This window comes from Cnephaeus nilssonii (genome assembly GCF_951640355.1).
Source record: "Cnephaeus nilssonii genome assembly, chromosome: 16".
Lineage (NCBI taxonomy): Eukaryota > Metazoa > Chordata > Mammalia > Chiroptera > Vespertilionidae > Cnephaeus > Cnephaeus nilssonii.
In genome coordinates this window covers 57601033-57618563 of record NC_137087.1, presented here as the reverse complement: position 1 = coordinate 57618563, position 17531 = coordinate 57601033, and the positions used below count along the sequence as shown (strand labels likewise).

The window sequence follows — 17531 nt, the reverse complement described above, 5'->3', positions numbered from 1 at the left end:
CCCCAGGTGGACATCAGAGATGCAGCTGTGAGGCTGGCTCGGAGCCACACCTGGGGGGCAGGTCTGCGGGCAAGTTTGGGGCAGAGCACGAAGGAGCTGTCGGGTTCTGCCGGGAGGTGGCACCCTGCCGGCGGCGTGTCCCTGCGGCCAAGCCTGCCCAGCCCCGGCAGGTGTGCGCGCACCTGTGGATGATGTGCTGACTGCGCAGGTAGTCGAGGGCCAGCGCCATCTCGCAGATGTACAGCCTCACGGTGTCCTCGGAGAACTGGACGTTCTGCTGCAGGTGGTAGCGCAGGTCCCCGCCCAGCAGCAGGTCCACCACCATGAACATGTCCTCCTCGTCCTGGAAGGAGTACCTGTGGGCAACAGGGGAGGCCCTGGCACATGCATGGCTGGGGGTCACCCCTCCAACCCCCACATTCCACAGGAGCAGCGTCCCGCCTCTTCAGCCCTGTGAGCACCCAGATGCCCAGGGCCCTGGGGAACCACACCCCACCTATGAACGAATTAGAGGGCACCCCCCCCCCCCAGAAGAAGGTGATTGGAGGATTCAGGAGCACTCCCAGGGAGGAAGGAGGGTGACCTGCTGTGGACTGCAGGTCCCCACCTCCTAGGGCTGGTCTTGGGGCGCATTTTGTGAAGGAAACTCAGGCCCCCAAATCTCCCCCACTGGCATTTTTCCAGAAACTCTGTGGGCCACAGGCCTCCTCTGTGGGAAAGCCCAGGCTTCTGCAGGCGGGGGAGACCCTCAGGAACGCAGGTGCGGTGGGCACCTGGGGCCGGGGACCGTGAGTGGCTGGGGAGAGGAAGGAGGGGCTGGGGTGCCAGGGGTCCCAGGGTCAGGAGAGCGGGGAGCAGCGGTGTCTCCTCCGAGGTGCGGGGCGGGCTCACCAGAGGTTCACCAGGAAGACGTGCTCGATCTCCTGCAGGATCTCCAGCTCCCGGAACACATTACGGACCTCGTCCCGCTCGATGCACTGCTGCTTGCTCATGTACTTCATGGCGTACATCTTCTCCGTGTCCCGCTTCTGCACGATGCACACCTGGAGGCACAGGGCGCGTCAGCACGCTGCCCGATTCCCATCCCGGCCCCTGCAGGCTCCACTTTGAAGTGACTGGATGTAAGTCTCTGGAGGGACACGTGTGCTGGGCACAGACGCCTTCTGAGAGCAGGCGGGACCCAGCCCAGAGCACGGCAGGGAGGGGGCCTACAGGCCTGTGCGGATGCCTGCATCCCACACCAGCCATGACCCGGGCAGGGGGTCTCACTGTCCTCAACCCCAGCGCCACCTTCCCAGGGCTCAGAGCAGCAGAAGGCTTGGAAAGTTGTTGGGGAACGAAGGGGGACCCCTTAGCCAGAGCCCTGCACCAAGGAAGCCCCAGTGCACGAGGAGCTGTTCTCAAATCCTCACCCTTCCAGGGTGGCAAGTCCCCACCCAGCTCTTGGGTCCCCTGGAGCACTGGCCTGCAATGCCAATCAGCAACCCTGGCACTGCTCACACGATTGGTTGGTAGAGAGGATCAGGGTGAGGTGAGGACTGTGAGAAATGGGCTGGGCCAGTCGTCGGCAAACTCATTAGTCAACAGAGCCAAATATCAGCAGTACAACGATTGAAATTTCTTTTGAGAGCCAAATATTTTAAACTTAAACTTCTTCAAACACCACTTCTTCAAAATAGACTTGCCCAGGCCGTGGTATTTTGTGGAAGAGCCACACTCAAGCGGCCAAAGAGCCGCATGTGGCTCGCGAGCCGCCGTTTGCCGACCACTGGGCTGGGCTCCCTTGTGGCCGAGGAAATTCAATCAGATCAGACAAAGGCCTCCAACGGAAGTAGGATTGATGCACAAAGTCACGGGCTGCACAGCCAGCGCTGTGCCCCCCATTCGAGTCATTGGGAGACCTCGCAAGGAGAGATAGCCCAGAGCCATTTCTAAGGGTCCCCACAGCCTTCGGTCTCCGGATCTTCAAGGAGCAGGAGCCAAGGGAAGTGGAAGATTCTGGAACTGGAGGTCCCAGGTGCCTCACGCAAAGGCAGGTGGTCTGGAACTGACCGGATGTCTCAACGGGCACCAGTGTCTCCTGCCAAACCTGCTGGATCCAGCCCTTTGGTGAAGCCCCCCTCCCTGGCCCAGGAGAGCACCCTGGGAAACGAAGAGGCTTTCTTCCGAAGATGTTCATCACCGTGTTATTTATAGCAAGACTTTCCAACAACCTCCGCATCCAACACCCTGGCCCCGCAGGCCCCGCCTTACCTTGCCGAAGCTGCCCTTCCCAATGGCCCGCAGGATCTGGAAGTGGTCGAAGGTCACTGTGGGGAAAACAGAGGGGTGCCAGGTGAGGGGCATGGCAAGAAGGCCCTGTGCTACCACAAGCCGCCGGACGGCCCCCGCCGCTCAGTCGTGGGCGTCATCGTGGCTCCTGTGCAAAGTGGGGAGGGCTCAAACCAAGGCAGAGGGGTGGGCCCCAGGGGGAGCGTAGAGCCCCCTCTTCCAGAGCTCGTGGTGGGGCGAGGCTGGGCTGCCCCACCTACAGACAGAATGGCAGGAACCTCTGTGCCCAGTGGCCCCCCATGAAGGCTGCTCCCAACCAAAAAAGACCCACAAATAGGAGGTCCTGGGACTCTCAGGGCAGCCCGGAGCCTCCGAGGCAGGACGCCTAACCCTCCTGCTGAGTCTCCTGGGGGCGTCTGCCCCGAGGGGTCGCTGGGTGCGCTGGAGGGGAGCCTGCCCCGCCCCAGGATTAATCACTGGGACACGGCCTGTCGGAGGGGCGGCCCACAAGGCCCATGAGAACCCACCGGAGTTCTTATTTCTGCCGACTTCCTGGGCAGTGGGCCCTCCTGGAGAAGGGGGTCCGTGGAAATCACAGCAAGACGCCCACGAGGTTTCCCCGCGGCGTGGACAGGGGTTGAAACGTGCTCTCAGCGCTCCCAGTTCTGTTCAGAACCAGACACCTGCTCCTTACACAGGAGACGGGGTTCCTCAACGGCACAGGCTTCTGCCCTTCGGTACCTGGCAGCCCCCCAGACAGGGAGCCGGCTCCTCCCAGGGCCCAGGCCAGCCTGGCTGTGCCCCCAGGTCTCCACCCTGCGGGTCTCTTCCCACCCAGGTCTCTACCCCCCACACCCTCAGACTGTGAGCATTCCCGTGGATGCAAAGCCTCGGGTCCAAGCCCCAAGCCCCACAAGCAAACCCTTTAGTCCCCACGCCCCGTGTCCTGGGGGCCTCTGTCCTCTCGCCCTCTGACCCTCCACCATCCGGGACAGGCCCACGGCCTCACTGGGCCCTGCTGTCCTGCAGGGGGCACCAGGAGCCCCCTGAGCCCTGAGGTCCTCCAGCACCCAAACCTGTCAGGGAAGGGGCCGCTCCTCTGGGCCGTTGGGGGCTGACCTTGGCTGTTTGACAGAGGGCTCTGGCCACAGGTCTGTTTGGGAGGCTGGGCCCCAGCGCGCGAGCGAGCCAAGGTCGGAGGCTGCAGGAACCACAGGCGAGGCCTGTCACCGACCCTGGGTGGGGACTCCTGGAGGGGACACGCGAGTGTGGGCACAGACGCTAAGCCAGCACACGGCTCCCGCCTCCGGGGCCGGGAGGGGGTTGCTACTTTTTACAGGGTCTCAGGGAGTCATTTGGGAAGCTGACATTCGGGCAAAGAGATGAGGCTGTGAGACAGAGTCCCTGCACTGCGGTTGACATGATCGGTTGCCGAATTCTTACGTGCGACGCCTGCTGCTGTGTGATGCTGGAGGTGCGCCTCCAAAATTGCAGGGTGGGTGAAAGGAAGCGGCGATTCAACCCAACAGTCTCCCCCCGACACACACACTCCTGGGTCTCTGCCAGGAGCCGGAGCAGCAGGAAGCCTGCCTGTGTGTCCGGGTGTCCTGCCTGCAGGGAAATGGCACAGCCGGCGCTCGGCCTCCACGGACCCTCTGCTGCACGGCCTCGTGGGCACGGCGCAGCTCCTCCGGGGCCAGACGAACACGTAAACCCAGCCGTTCAGGGACGTTTCCTCTTCCGGGAAGGCTTTCATCTCGCAGCGCTGGGAGCACAGCATTGCCATGAAAGTAGGTCGTGTGGAGGCGGCCGAGTGGTGTGTTTTACTTCTCTCTCCCCGGGGCTGACACACTGCCCGGCCCTGCAGACCCCGGCCACGTCCTTCTGCGGGCTGCTGTCCAGTTCTGGGTCCCTGAACTGAGCCCCCTGATCCTGGAGCCACCTCCTCACCACTTGTCTGAGCGCTCAGTCCAAAGCCCAGACACAGCCCTCCAGGGGACATCTAACGGTGTTCTGGAGTGTGTCACCCCAGCTCAAGAGCCAGCCCCCAGGAGAAGCCGGGGAGCTCTTTCCAGAGTGGGGCCAAGGCTCCCACGGACGCGGGCCCGGGGAGACACACAGACCGTTCCTGGAGGCCGTGCCGCGGACGGCCCTGTTGTGATCCCAGAGCCCTGGCCCTGCCACAGGGCGCTCTACGTGGTCACACAATCTCAGGCTCAGGGTAAAGGTGGCTGGAGGGCGAAGGGAGGGGTCGAAGCAGGGTGTTACGGGCCCCCTGGGTCAAGGTCGGCCCAGGAACTTAACGCTGCTGTTGCAGGTACCACAAAACCCAGGGGGAAATGTGGGTAATGTCTGAGCACTTTTTCCCGAAATACAGAGCGACGCCTTGCCCTTCCTCGGTGCCCGCCTCGGCCCTGCGTCCCACTTGAAGTTCAGCGCCCAGCACTCGGGGCAGCTGGAGGCCTGGGAGGTGCGGCGGAGAGCGGTCCCCTCACAAGCCAGGCCTTTCTCAAAACAGACAAAAAGCTGCCCCCAACGAGGAAAGCAAGAGGGAAGACGGGCCGGGGAGGGTAAAAATAGAGCCGCTGCGGAGTGGTGAGTCACTGCTGCTGTTACCCGTGACACAATGAGGGCTCCCCCCCCCGCCAGGCCTAGAGGGCCACCTGCTGCTGACCCCCCTCCCCAGGTCTTAATGCCTTCAGAGCCGGGGACGTGGGGGCCCCAGACAGTCTGCAGGAGCCTGTGGAAGGTGAGCTGCCCACCGCCACGGGGCAAGTCCTGGGCACGGCCGGACCGAACCCGCCAGACCTTTCCCTCCCAGCCTGCCTCTCCCCCACCCCCACCCCATCACCTAGGAGAGGCCCAGCCCCCAGAGCATCCCCGGAGACCCAGCCCCTCTGTCCCCCGGGAGAAAGCTGTAATAAATCACATGTGGCAAGTCACATCTGATGACCCAGAAAACTCTGGAAGAGAGTCAGCGCCTGGCCCTGGCCTGCCCTCTGCAGAGCTTGTGGTCAGTCCTGCCCGGGCTCCTCACAGGCAGCACGGGGCCCACTCCACCTCCTCGGGGCGCACAGGCCAGCCCACCTGTGTCCACAGGACACCTGTGCGCAGAGGGGAGGTCACCAGATGGTCACCTCAAAGACACGCCAGGGCCCTGACCTGCTCACCACCTGTCCTCGGAGGAGTTCTCATGTCCTTATCGCGTTTCCTTCTCAGAGCAGTGCAGTGAGGGGTGAACGCGCCCACTTTACAGATGAGAAAACTGAGCTGAGAGTCCGGCACAGGCTCGGTAAAGGACTTCGGGACCCTCGAGGCAGAAGAGAGGGTGGAGTTCTCCTGAACTTCAACCCCCTCACAGGGACCTTGACCCAGGGGTTCCTTGGCCCCTGAGGATGGCTTGAGACTCCTCTCCTCCCCCCTGAGGCAGGAAGGTCAAATGTCAAAGTGGGGAAGAGGGTGTTGGCTCTGGCCTCTGACCTTAGACTCCTCAGCCTCCAAGGGAGCCTGGCTGAGCATGACGTGTGCTGCCCACTGGTCCGGGAGGACCCAGCCAGGTACCCGCCACCCAGTCAGGGCGGGCAGCAGCCCGCATGGACAGGCATCTGTGCCCGCATCCTCCCGGGGCCCCGGGGCCCTGGCTCAGCCTCGTGAGGTCAAGGACCGCCTCTTGGCGGTCCAAGCAGCCACCTGAGCTGGAAGGAGCCGGGAGGGGGCTCTGTCCTCAGCTGGCATCGCAGCCCGGCCAGCACCCTGCCCTGCAGGACCCCGCTGTTCCCTCCATCCGGGACGCTTCTGCACCCACTCCCCTCCTGGCACCCTGTGCCCGCAGAGCGCTCACCACCCCACCGCAGAGCGCTCACCACCCCACCGCAGAGCGCTCACCACCCCACCCGTGTCTGCTTGCTCACCTGTGTCCCCAACCATGGGCCCCAGGCAGCCCTGAGGCCGGCCCTCAGCACCACGGCCCCTTCCAGCACAGCCCGGCCGAGGGCAGGAGCAAGGCCAGCACCTGTCATTTCTGAGAAACAGACACAGCCCAGACCTGTACCGGGCAAGAGGCAGAGCCGAGGCCTCTGGGGTTTGGGTTCCAGAGCAATCCTGTCTTCTGGCGCCAGGAATGCACCGGGCCAGCAGGCGTGGGTGCCTCCTGTCCCAGGCTGGACTCCGTGGGACTCGGGGAGACACCCCTCCCCCCATGTCTGCTTACAGTAAAGCTTCGGCCCGTAAAACACATTTAGCAGCAACTTCCCAGACGACCACTGTTCATCCCGGATCCTGCCTGGTCTAAAACAGCCTGGAATTGTGTCCCGGTGTTTCACAATGACCGCCACAGGCGGCACCAGGAACGTTCATAAATTAGTGATGAAGGCACCAGCCCAGGTCAGCGCAGCATCTCCAGCCGCCTGAGGCCCAGCTCCTCCTGGTCTGGCGGGGTGTCACCGGCGCAGGATGGCAGAGGGGTCCTGCTGTCCAAGGCCCCCCGCTGGCTGCCTCCCCCCAGCACCTCCCACAGGGACAGACCTCAAGGACCACAGAGCCGCTTCGCCCCTGCCTCAGCCCTGGACCCAGCCCCCGGCGCACAGATGGACTGGAGAGCAGCGAGGATCGGGAGCTGGGTGGAGGGGGCCGCCTTGACGGGCAGGGGGCCAGGGAGAAAGAGGGGGAGAAACAGGCCTGTGGAGCAGCTGAGCCCTAAACTCCGAAGTGGGGTTGCAGCGAGGGGACTGGTCAGGGAAGAACACCCTGGACGACGGGCAGGCTGTGTCTCTGGGAGGTCTCTGTGTCTTCATGCAGGTGGGCAGCCCTCCCTCTGCAGACCCCACTGCTGGGTGCCACCCACCTTGTTCCTGCTCACACCTCCCTCCCCACCCCCCCGCCAGGCTGTTCTCAGCCGCCCTGACCCAACCTCACTCTGCCTTCTGAGCCCCTCCTTCCCTCCTTAGCGCTGCCTGGAGCCCTGCTCCTGTGAGCCCCACTTTTGGGGTGCGTGTGCCTCCCGGGCGCTCATGGTCGATGTGGGGAGCCCAGCCATGGATCCAACAGGGCAAGATTCACCCGAGGGTATGGACTGCCAGGAAGCGAGAGAGGGAGTGGGCTCCGGAGAACTGGCAGCTCCCGGGGGTGGGGGGTGGGGGGTGGGGGGTGGGGGGTGGCTGCGTCAGCAACCCCAGCGCCTCCAGAGAGCTGGGCTGCCGGTGGGAGCAGAGCGCCCCCGGCCCCTGAATTCAGGCTCCTGGGCACAGCCCTGTGGGCTCCCGCACATTGGTCAGCCATGCTTCTGGGCACAGGGGTTCGAGTGGGCTCAGCCGGTTGGAAAGGCTCCAAGTGAGTGTCACGTGAGCATCACACCCTATGAGCAGGGTGGGGGGGAGGGGAGCCCCAGACTCGGAACAAGGCCTTTCAGCCAGCCTGGGCCTGGGGTGAGGCCGGGGGGGCGGGGAGCTGTGGGGACAGGCGAGAGGAGCCACAGCCGAGTCTCTGCCACTCGTCACTGTGCAGCGAGTGGGCAGCGAGGCCGGGTGAGGTGAAGGCAGCAGCGCCAAGGCCCTCCCCCTTCCTGCCGCTCGGAGCAGCCACAGGGAGGCCAGCCAGCGGCGGAGCACACGTGGGAGCGGGCTGATTCGGAGACTGCTCCGTCAACAGTGACCGGAGCCACCCTGCACGGCCCGTGCGCAGCCTGGGGCCCAGCCCGGGCCAATGCAGAATCGCTGATCTCGGCTCACTGTGCCAGCAGCGGTGCCCACCGAACGTCACATGTCCGGGCCGTCCAGCCCACCCCAGCCTTCCCTGGCCCCTCTCCCCCGCGTGGCTTCTCTGGTATATATGAATGCACCGCGGGCTCAGTGTGCAGAGCATATCAGCCACGCAAGGGGGCCGTGCACCCCCTTCAGAAGCAGGGTGCCGAGTGCAGGCCCTGGTCTCCTTTTAGGTCCCTTAAAACCTGACCAGGATGGGAGAATTTACACAGCACAGAACTCACTTTTATTCTGGAGCCCAATGGTACACCTCAGATCACACTGTGTGTGCCCGTGCCTGTGTGTACAGGTGGGTGAAGCTCTCTGCCTATGTGTGTGCATGTGTGCCTGCGCCTGTGTGTGCGTGAGGGTGCGGCTCTCTGTGCATGCATGTGCCTGCACCTGTGTGTACCCGTGGATGCAGCTCTCTGCCTGTGTGCATGTGTCCTTGTATCTGTGTGCATGGTGCATGCACAGTGGTGGGGCACGGAGGTCCTGCACAGGGTCTGTCTGAGTGGGTGCACTGACTGCCCAGCCACAGGTCTGGCAGACGCATCCCACCTGGAGCCTTTACACTTCGCTGAGATCCCGGCAATTTCTGAGTTGTGGGAAGAAATGTGGCCTTTGGATGCTGCTGACTGAGCCGTGTGTGTGTGTGTGTGTGTGTGTGTGTGTGTGTGTGTGTGTGAGAGAGAGAGAGAGAGAGAGAGAGAGAGACTCAGGCAGTCCTGCAAGCTGCTGCGGGGGCAGGGAGGGTGTTTGGGAAAAATGTGTGGAGGCTGCGAGCATGGGGCCTCACAACCATTTATCACCCCCACTGCCCTGCTAAGCGCCACCTCCTCCATGCATATGCTGGCTGCTGGGCCTCTGGCTGACGGACTGATTTATCCCCAAAGGCATGAAGGCCGCTCCTGAGCTAAGGAGAGTGCAGTGTCTCTCCCATGTGTCAGCTCACCAATCAAGAGCACCAGACCCCAGCTGGCACCGCGCCCCTCTACCAGGGAGCACCCCTCTACCTGGGAGCGCCCCTCGTCTCCCCATGCGGAGGTGGGGCTGCCGGCCCACACACTGAGCGTTCACCATCACGGACGTCCTATGTACCCACAGAAGCCTCACCAAGATCAGCTCCTGCCTGCTCCGCCCCCCAAGGCTTCCAGACAAATCAACGGGACGCTTCCTGTGCCCACCACGGCCTCCCCCGCAGCGCAGCCTCCACCCGGAGAGTCGCTGCTTGTCCTGAAAGGTGCTCTGAGGGTCAGGCTCGGAGAGAGTCCCTGGCAGATCCATGTTGGGGTGACTGCGGTGATGTCTGGGGGGGCAGCAAAGTGCCCCTGCAGCCCGAGCTCTCTCCCCCTCCCCACACCCAGTGCAGGCTTGCGAGCGAGTGAGGAGCGAATGAGTGAAGAGTAAAGGGCAGATCGAAAGCCGCACCGCCCCACCCCTGCGCCACCCAGCCCCTGGCCGACTGGGCTTCCCCCCCCCCCCCAGCAGATTCCTGACCGGGCGCGGGGCCTCAGTTACTGAGCTGCAGAGACTATGAGATGCTGAGAACGTGGAATGAGTCCGAACGTTTGCAAGATGAGGAGCATGTTCAGGCTGGAACCAGGGTCCATGCAGAGAGTGGCATCGATCTCCAAGCCCGAGGGGTCATCAGGCACGACAGGCCAGAGGACAGCAGAGGTGGGAAACATGGTGGGCTGAGACCCCATAACACGGCACTGCCCACCTCTCCACCATCCTCCGACCCCAGCCCAGAGGAGCCTGCCCAGCCGCACGGAGCCTGCCCACCCCTGGGTTCTCTGATGCTGCCAGGCTGGGACTCGGGGGAGGGGACGACTCCTGTGGTCCCAGCGCCCCAGGCAGAGGGACGGCCCGTGGTGGGGGCTCTGCCTGCCTGGGGACCGGCTGACAGCCGATGCAGTCTGTGTCACACACGGCAGCTGCCCGGGTCCCGTCCTGCATTTGGGTAAAGAGAAGCCAGGCGGGGCGGTTAGGAAAACTCACTCCTTTAAATGCTACCTCACCGCGAGCGCGTGGTTTCATTTCAGACCTTTTCTTGGAAAAGATCTGCATATATTTTTTAATGGAAAGTCGATATTTAAAGATCAATACATCGCGCCCAGCTGCTGGCTTTGCAGGAAGTGCATGCTGACAAGCCCTTCCCCGGCTGTGGAGGCCGCACCTCCGCTGACATCTGCCCGAGGCCTGGGAACCGGATGGCGCCTGGCGACAGAGCGGCCTGTCCCTGCCCGCAGCTGCACGGAGCCTCGCCCAGTCCTCATCGCTCAGGCACTGTCCTGTCTGCCCAGTAAACTTGGGGAAAAGCCAACTGGGGCAGGGAGGGCCCTGAGACATCCCAGTCCCCTCCGGGCCACCGCAGGCCGGGACCTGCCCCCAGCTGCCACCCCCTCCAGGAGCGCTGGCCAGCCCTGAGTCTCTGCGGACACGAGCTTTGGGGAGGGGGCAGCTGCACCTCAGAGGAAGGAAATCAGAGGCGGCAGCCATGACGGGGACCCTAGGAAACCAGCCCACGACCCCCAACCCCAGAGGGCCCAGCCCCTAACACAACAGGGCCCAGTCCGACACCTCACAGCCGCCCCCTCCCCTCCTAAGAGCTGTTGTCACCAAACAGCCTGACAGCCATCAGGGCAGGTCCACCACCCGCAGGCCTGCTGGGCGATGCCGGCCTCCATGGGGCGCCCGCATCCGTTCACACAGTCCTGGGGGTGGGGGTGGGATGCTGCGCCCACAGGAAAAACCGGGTGCCCAGCGGAAGGAGGAGGTGAACTGGGCTCGTGTGAAAGGGGCCAGGGACACGGGGGGTTCGCTCCCTGCCCTCTGAGGGAGCCGTGGCCTGTCCTGGCTTCGCAGAGTCTGGACTTGGTGCCATGAACAAATGATAAGGATGGGACCGTGGATGAGAGCCCATGACAGCCATGAGAGCTCATGACAGCCATGATTTCCCCCCAACATCACAGCAGATGCTCACGTCCCTCCTCTGTTTCCACCCCCCATTCCTCAGACACATCTCCTTCCACAGTCAGATACCATGGCATCACCCAACGACCGACCGACGGTGAGGCCAGCGGCCAGCGCCCCGCAGTTGCGAGCTCCGGCCCTCCCCCTGGATGGCTGGGCTCTGGGTCACCTCCTCCCTGCAGCCTCTCCTCTCGGGCTCCATCAGTCCAGTCCCTTCCCCCCGAAGTCCCTCCAACGAGCCCGTCCATGAGAGACACGCCAGCTCCCAACCACAGTCTCCCCTCCTCGCCAGCACCGAGTGAGGAAGAAGCCAACGCCGTTCTACCTTCTGCGGGGAAAGAGCATTTGCAGGGATGCCCAGCCTCTGGAACACTCGCCCCCCAGCCTCCCTGGGGCTGCAGCCTCCCTCTCGGGTGGGAAGCAGGCCGGGAGGGACCTGGGAGCAGGCCGGAGCCAGGACACCGCCCTGCAGCTCGGGCCGGCTCCCGAGGCCTCGCTCAGACCTTCGCTCGGGGCTGAACAGTTTCTCTGATGGATCATGTTCTGGTCACTGATTTTTCCAGTTCACAGAAGACTGGGCGGCAGATGCACCGCTGGGAAGCAGCACAGAGACAGCAGGGAAAGTGTTCAGGGAAGGATTAAAAAGGAGAGTTTTAAGGAGAGCCAGGAGGTGCCAAGAAGCTGAGGCTTTTGGGCTTGGCCTGTGTTGGCACCCACCAGCCTGCACTCAGCCCTCTGGGTGTCGCCCAGCACGGGACGGGGACCTCCAGCCTGAGCTGGTTCGACGGGGCCCTGCGTGCTCTCTGAGAATGCCGCACACAAAGCGTGCCGTGTTCCTACTCTTGGCTTGGTTTCCTGGGCGACCCAGACAGGGCCCCATCCCCACAGTGCAGAGCCAACGTGCCCGTCTCCAGGGTAACAGCGGAGGTGCCGGCTCCCTCCTGCAGCTCTGCGGGCTGACCTCTCCTCCTGGAAAACGGTGGGTCTCTTTGAGGCCAAAATGAATAGAAGTGAGGAAAGGCCTTCTCTGGAGGCGGAGCCTAAGACTTCTGTTCTCTTTCGTGTTCCTAAAAATAGAAGTCAGGCGGCCTGAGCAGCCCAGAAGTCCGCATTCCCGCGGGAGCACAGGTTTGTGGTTTCCAGGAGGAGCGCCTTGGCCAGGCTACAAAACCACGGGATGATGGGACAGGGTGGCCAGGCCTGCCCGCTCTCCCCGAAGCCGCCGGGGAGGGAGCCGGGCTGACCCCGCGTCCAGAGAATTGAGCACAGACAGCAGCAGTCACAAACCTCAAGGCCAGCCCCGCCAGGCCCCGTGCAGGGAGGAGGCCAGGCTGGGGGCTCGCTGGGGCCACCGGCAGGCTCTGGGCCTTGGGGGACGTTGGGGTCTGACCTCTCCTGCGACCTGGGCAGGTTTCTTCGGAGGAGGAGGCCTCGGAGCCTGAAGACCCAGCCCAGCTTCCAGCCCGCGGCCTCCGCCGGGCGGCAAAGTGGGGTCACCGAGAACTGGGTGGCCTGCTGGCCTGGGGACTCCTGGGCCTCTCACACATACAATGAATCCACGCGAGTTCTTAAAAAACGGATGACGGTGAATTTATTTGTAATTCTGGAACAAGGGGGGGCCTTTCCAAGTAGGAAACAAACCCCAGAAGCCCCCAAGGAAGGCCTGTCAGAGGGTGGATGTCACCCTATAAAAAGCATGAAACGTTCGCACAGAGAAAAAATAATTTAAAAAAATCAAAATACTACAAACTGGGAAGAGGTATTTGCAATAAACATAACAAGTGAGGGTGCACTTCCTTTAATTACAAGAAACCTACACAAGTTAGCGAGCAAGCCAATCCCACAGAAAAGGCAGGGGCGGATCCCACGAGTCAGTAAATCAGACGTGACACCGTGCCACCTCCCTCCCAACGTGCAGCTGTCAGTCACCGTGACAAGGAGACACCAGCGTGACTCTGCAAAGAAAAAGGCTTGTTCCACGCCGTGCTGGAGGCGCTGGGCAGGTGGGGGCCGGGCCTGCTGCGAGGGCCAGCGCCAGCTGTCGGCGGTCAGGTGCACTGCTCTGGAGGGCGCCGGTGCCGCTGCTGGGAAGCTCCACCATCGACACACACACACAATTCATCAAGATCAACGTGAGGCGACGCTCACGACCTATAATTCAAAATCAAAACAGCCCCAAGACACCCCAGGTGAGCGGGACGAGGGGCTGGTCGCATCGCCCCTTTCCTGCTGTAAGATGGAATATTGTGTGGACATTAAATGCCAGAGAGATTTGTGTGCCAACAGGAAAATGCCCCAAAGAGGCTCTTGTAAGAGTAGGAATAACTTGTGTATGGAGATCCCTGCTGTGTAGACGGGAGACTACATGGGAAACACATGTGTAGACACGGCACACACACGTGTGATGGGCCCTCATGTTCCACTGCCCGCTGCTCCGACTGTTCTAACGTTGGAATCTTGTCACGGTTCCTTTTTTATGCCAACAGGGATTACCCGGGCGTGAGATGAAGGGCCAGCTTCTGTCTACTTTCTATTCTTCTCTGTTTAAAAAAGCCTGTTCAATGAGGTATACACACAGACAGCCCGTGGCTCCTCACTTACGTTGCCAGACCTCCTCCTCTGGGTAAAAGAAACCCATTTCCAACTCTTGTCTTAATGGGCCTGGACCAATGTTTCTCCAGCTTAACATGAATGGCTTTTTTATTTTTTTTAAATATATTTTTATTGATTTCAGAGAGGAAGGAAGAGGGAGAGAAAGACAGAAACATCAATGACAAGAGAGAATCATTGATCAGCTGTTGCGGATCGATACCGCAACCCAGGCATGTGCCCTGACTGGGAATCAAACCGTGACCTCCTGGTTCATAGGTCGGCGCTCAACCACTGAGCCACACCGGCCGGGCGTGAATGGCTTTAAAACTATGTATATCCTCATGTCGCCCCCAAGGACGTGGTGCTGGAGCTCGGCCTGGAAAGGCCTGAAAACACTGTCTAGGAAACAGAAGTGTCACTTTGAGAACGTGGCTCCAGGAAGATGACGGCTGCAGACGGGAAGTTCCCACTTTGCAGCCGGTGAGATGGTTTTTGTCGGCTGTTGGAAGCCCTTCGGAACTGGCTCAGGGAGCAGAGACACCCCCAGACCTCGAGGGAGACACTGAGATGTCGGGGCTCCTCCCACACGAGTATTTCAGCCCCCGGGAGGCAGGAGATGGTCTGAGCTCTGAGCTCTGAGCTCTGAGCAGGGGCTGGAGGATGGAGCCTCCTCCCCGCCCTAGAGGAATCCAGTTTCCAGGAGAAGGTTGTTCCCGCCTCCACCCGCACCCCCTCCCCCAACCCTGAACGGGAGATCCGTGCTCTGGGCCCATGCTCTCCTTCCCTGCCCGGCTGAGGCTCAGCCACCGTCCACACACCCACAGGGCCGCCAACGTGGGCGGTGGGGAGGCGCTAACCATGCAGCTCTGCGCCCGCAGGGCTCAGGAGGAGCTGGGGCTGCGCTCAGAATACCCGGAGCACCACTTGGAGGCGCCACGTTCACTGCTCCCTCTGGGTTTCGTAGAACCACCCACCCGGGAGCCCCAGAAAAAGGCAGACGCACGCCGTCCCCTCCCTGGCCACGTGTCCCCAGGCAGAGCCAGGCCACCAGCCCGGACAGAAAGGCTCCCGTGTCACCTTCCCCAGGCGCCAGGACCCGCAGCCTCCAAACAGAGCCCACGGTCCCCCCCTCTCTGAGCAGCTTCCTGGAAGTTTCCTCCCAGGAGGGGCAGCTACCCAGCCTGCACCTGCCGGCCGGCCTGTGCTGCTCACTGAACTGAGGGCCACAGGCTTCGCCGTCAAGTCCCCACGAAAGGAAGCAAAGTCAGCGACTGTCAGGCAAAGGCAGCACAGAGCATCCTGATCACCGCTCCCCCGAGGGGACCAGGGGCCATCCGTTCATGTCCCGCCCCCAGCCGCCACTCTTCTGGGCACGGAGCCCGCGGAGTGCTTCCCCAGGGTCCTATTTGTCACCAGAGGGCAGGGAAGGAGTGGTGCTCCTGGGACAAGGCCCAGGATGGGCAACGTGACCACCACTGGTCCCGTCAGTGGAGGGCGAGTCGTCTCCAGCCCCTGTGCCTCCTCTTGGGGCTGAGGTCTGAAGAGGCCGGCCCTGCACTGGGTTCGCTGGGCCCAGGGACCCCACATCCTCTGCTCCCCCACAGGGGACCACTGCCAACACGGACACCCCACCAGAGAGGAAGGATGAGGCCTGGGCAGCACAGGTGGGCGCCACAGGGCGGGGCGGGGCGGGACAGGCCTCTGGGATAGGCGGCACCTGGTCCTCTCCGCCGAGGGCTCCGTGTTCATTGCCTAGCCGCGGAGGCAGCCCCGGGAAGGCCTTCCCTTCCCCCAGGCGGGGTGACCCGCGCGCCAGCGGCCTCAGGGACAAAGGTAAGCCAGAGGGGACACTCGAAGGGACAGAGCAGACCGGACGGCAGGTGCTGCCAGAAAACAGGCTGTCACTGAGACTCCACAGCAGAGACTGAGCAGGCGCTGGCGTCTGGGGTGGGGGTGGGGGGAGGGCTCCCTCTGTGACCAACTGCAGGCAGCGTCCTGGACACGAATTCACCCAGGGCACGGGCTCTGCTGGGCGGGCCGGCGGGCTGGCTCCGGGCCGTGGGGAAGGACCTGGCCTCCAGAAGGGCCGCCGTGCTCCGTGGGTGCAGAGGAGGCAGGCAAGGGCGCAGCGTTCCCAGATCGGGGGCAGGGTGGGCGGGAATGGGAGCAGGCAGTTGTTCCCAGGCGCTGGAGGAGCCGGGCGGGCCGGTGCCTGCGGCAGAGCCGAGGCCACTGGAGGGCAGAGGGGGAGCCGTGGGGCTCTCGTGGAGGCGCTGCGTGAGGAAGTGAACGGATGAGGCTGAGGGGGCTGCCTGGCTCTGCTGCGGGGTGACTGTGAAACCATCAGCTGTCGCCGCCCACCTCCCCTCCCCACGGCCCCAGATGGCTCCCACTCTCCCCACGCTCTGCGGGAGCCCACTCCCAGACTGCTCCTGTGTCTGCCAGGCCCCGCCCCGCCCCACACCTTCCCCACCACAGCCGGAGGACAAGGGGGCTCAGAGGTGACAGAGGAGCCGAGATAGAGCAGCACCCCTGCCCATGTGGCTGCAGAATGTGGTCTCCCTGTCACAGATTCTCCGAAATCCGGGACTTGCTGCTGAGGCCCTGAGGGTGTCCACAGCTCAGCCTCCAAGGGCCAGCCGAAGGGAGGCATCTCGCCGACACTGGGACACGGCGGTAAAGAGACTTCCACCAGACAGGCTTGAGGACACTCCCCCCCTCACACACACACACCTGCTATCCCGCAGGATCTGCAGCGCCCCGGCAGGTGCTGCCAGAAAACAGGCTGGAGCGGGTCAGGAGGCAGCAGCTCACCTGAGAACACGGGAAGGGCAGCCCGGGGCTGCAGAGCCATCCCCATGCAGGGGAGCAGCGGGAGGGCTGCAGCCGGGCCACCTGTCCCAGAGGCGGGGTGCGTCCAGTGTGCAGCACAGGCCTGCAGCGCTGGGTGAACAGTTAGCCCCTCAAGCCCTCGCATTCGAACATGGGGAGATTAACGATAAACAATTAACAGACGGCGCCCTGGCCGGGTAGCTCAGTTGGTTAGAGCAGTGGTCGGCAAACTCATTAGTCCACAGAGCCAAATATCAACAGTACAACGATTGACATTTCTTTGGAGAGCCGAAAACCGACGTCTGCGCATGGGCCGCGCAGTTTCAATTGCACCGTACGTGCGCGCCCGCGTGTGGTATTTTGTGGAAGAGCCACACTCAAGGAGCCAAAGAGCCGCAGTTTGCCGACCACTGGGTTAGAGCATCATCCTGATATGCCAAGGTTGCGGGTTCCATCCCCGGACAGGACGCATATAAGAATCAACCCAATGAATGCATAAATAAGTGGAACAACAAATATCTCCGTATCTGTCTCTCTTTACTCTCTCCCAAATCAATAAATAAAATAACTAAAAACAAACAAACAACAGATGGGAAATAAAAAAAAATAGCAAGATTGCGGACTCAAACACATCAATATGTACATTCAAGTACACGGGTTAACCATCCAATTAAAAAGCAGACATTTTCAGACTGGACTTTAAAAAGCAACACTCAACTATATGCTACTTACGAAAGACCTCCTTCCCATTTAAAGATATAGATGGGGTGAAAACAAATATATCCCGCAGATACGAACTGAAAGAAAGGTAAGTGGCCAAATGAATATCAAGTGGAGTTTAAGGCAAGGAGTATTCCCCGCAATAAAGAGGGACGTTTCATTGTGATAAAAGGATGAAAAGACCTCACTACTCAACGTGAGCGCAGCCGGGAGCAGGCGAGGTGTGGGAGGCGCAGCGAGACAGAAGGAAAGGAAGAGACAGACTAACCCAGAGCGCTGCACCATCCTCTCCTTGTCATCATAGACAAGAAAAAGAGAGAAAACACAAAATATTGCTCTACAAGGGAGGCATCCCTACAAATGTTACCAGGAAAATACCCAGTTATATCAACCAACTCA

At 62.0% G+C, this 17531-nt stretch overlaps 1 protein-coding gene across 1 annotated transcript in view; it reads right to left on the bottom strand.

The window, feature by feature from the left end:
• STK32C (serine/threonine kinase 32C) overlaps positions 1-17531 on the bottom strand; it is a gene marked incomplete at both ends in the record, with an annotated part of 39131 nt that overhangs the window by 6660 nt on the left and 14940 nt on the right. The window contains 3 exons of the mRNA XM_079793427.1: positions 183-356; positions 892-1043; positions 2254-2309. Coding sequence (XP_079649553.1) covers positions 183-356; positions 892-1043; positions 2254-2309 — 382 coding nt within the window. The remainder of the gene's footprint in view (positions 1-182; positions 357-891; positions 1044-2253; positions 2310-17531) is intronic.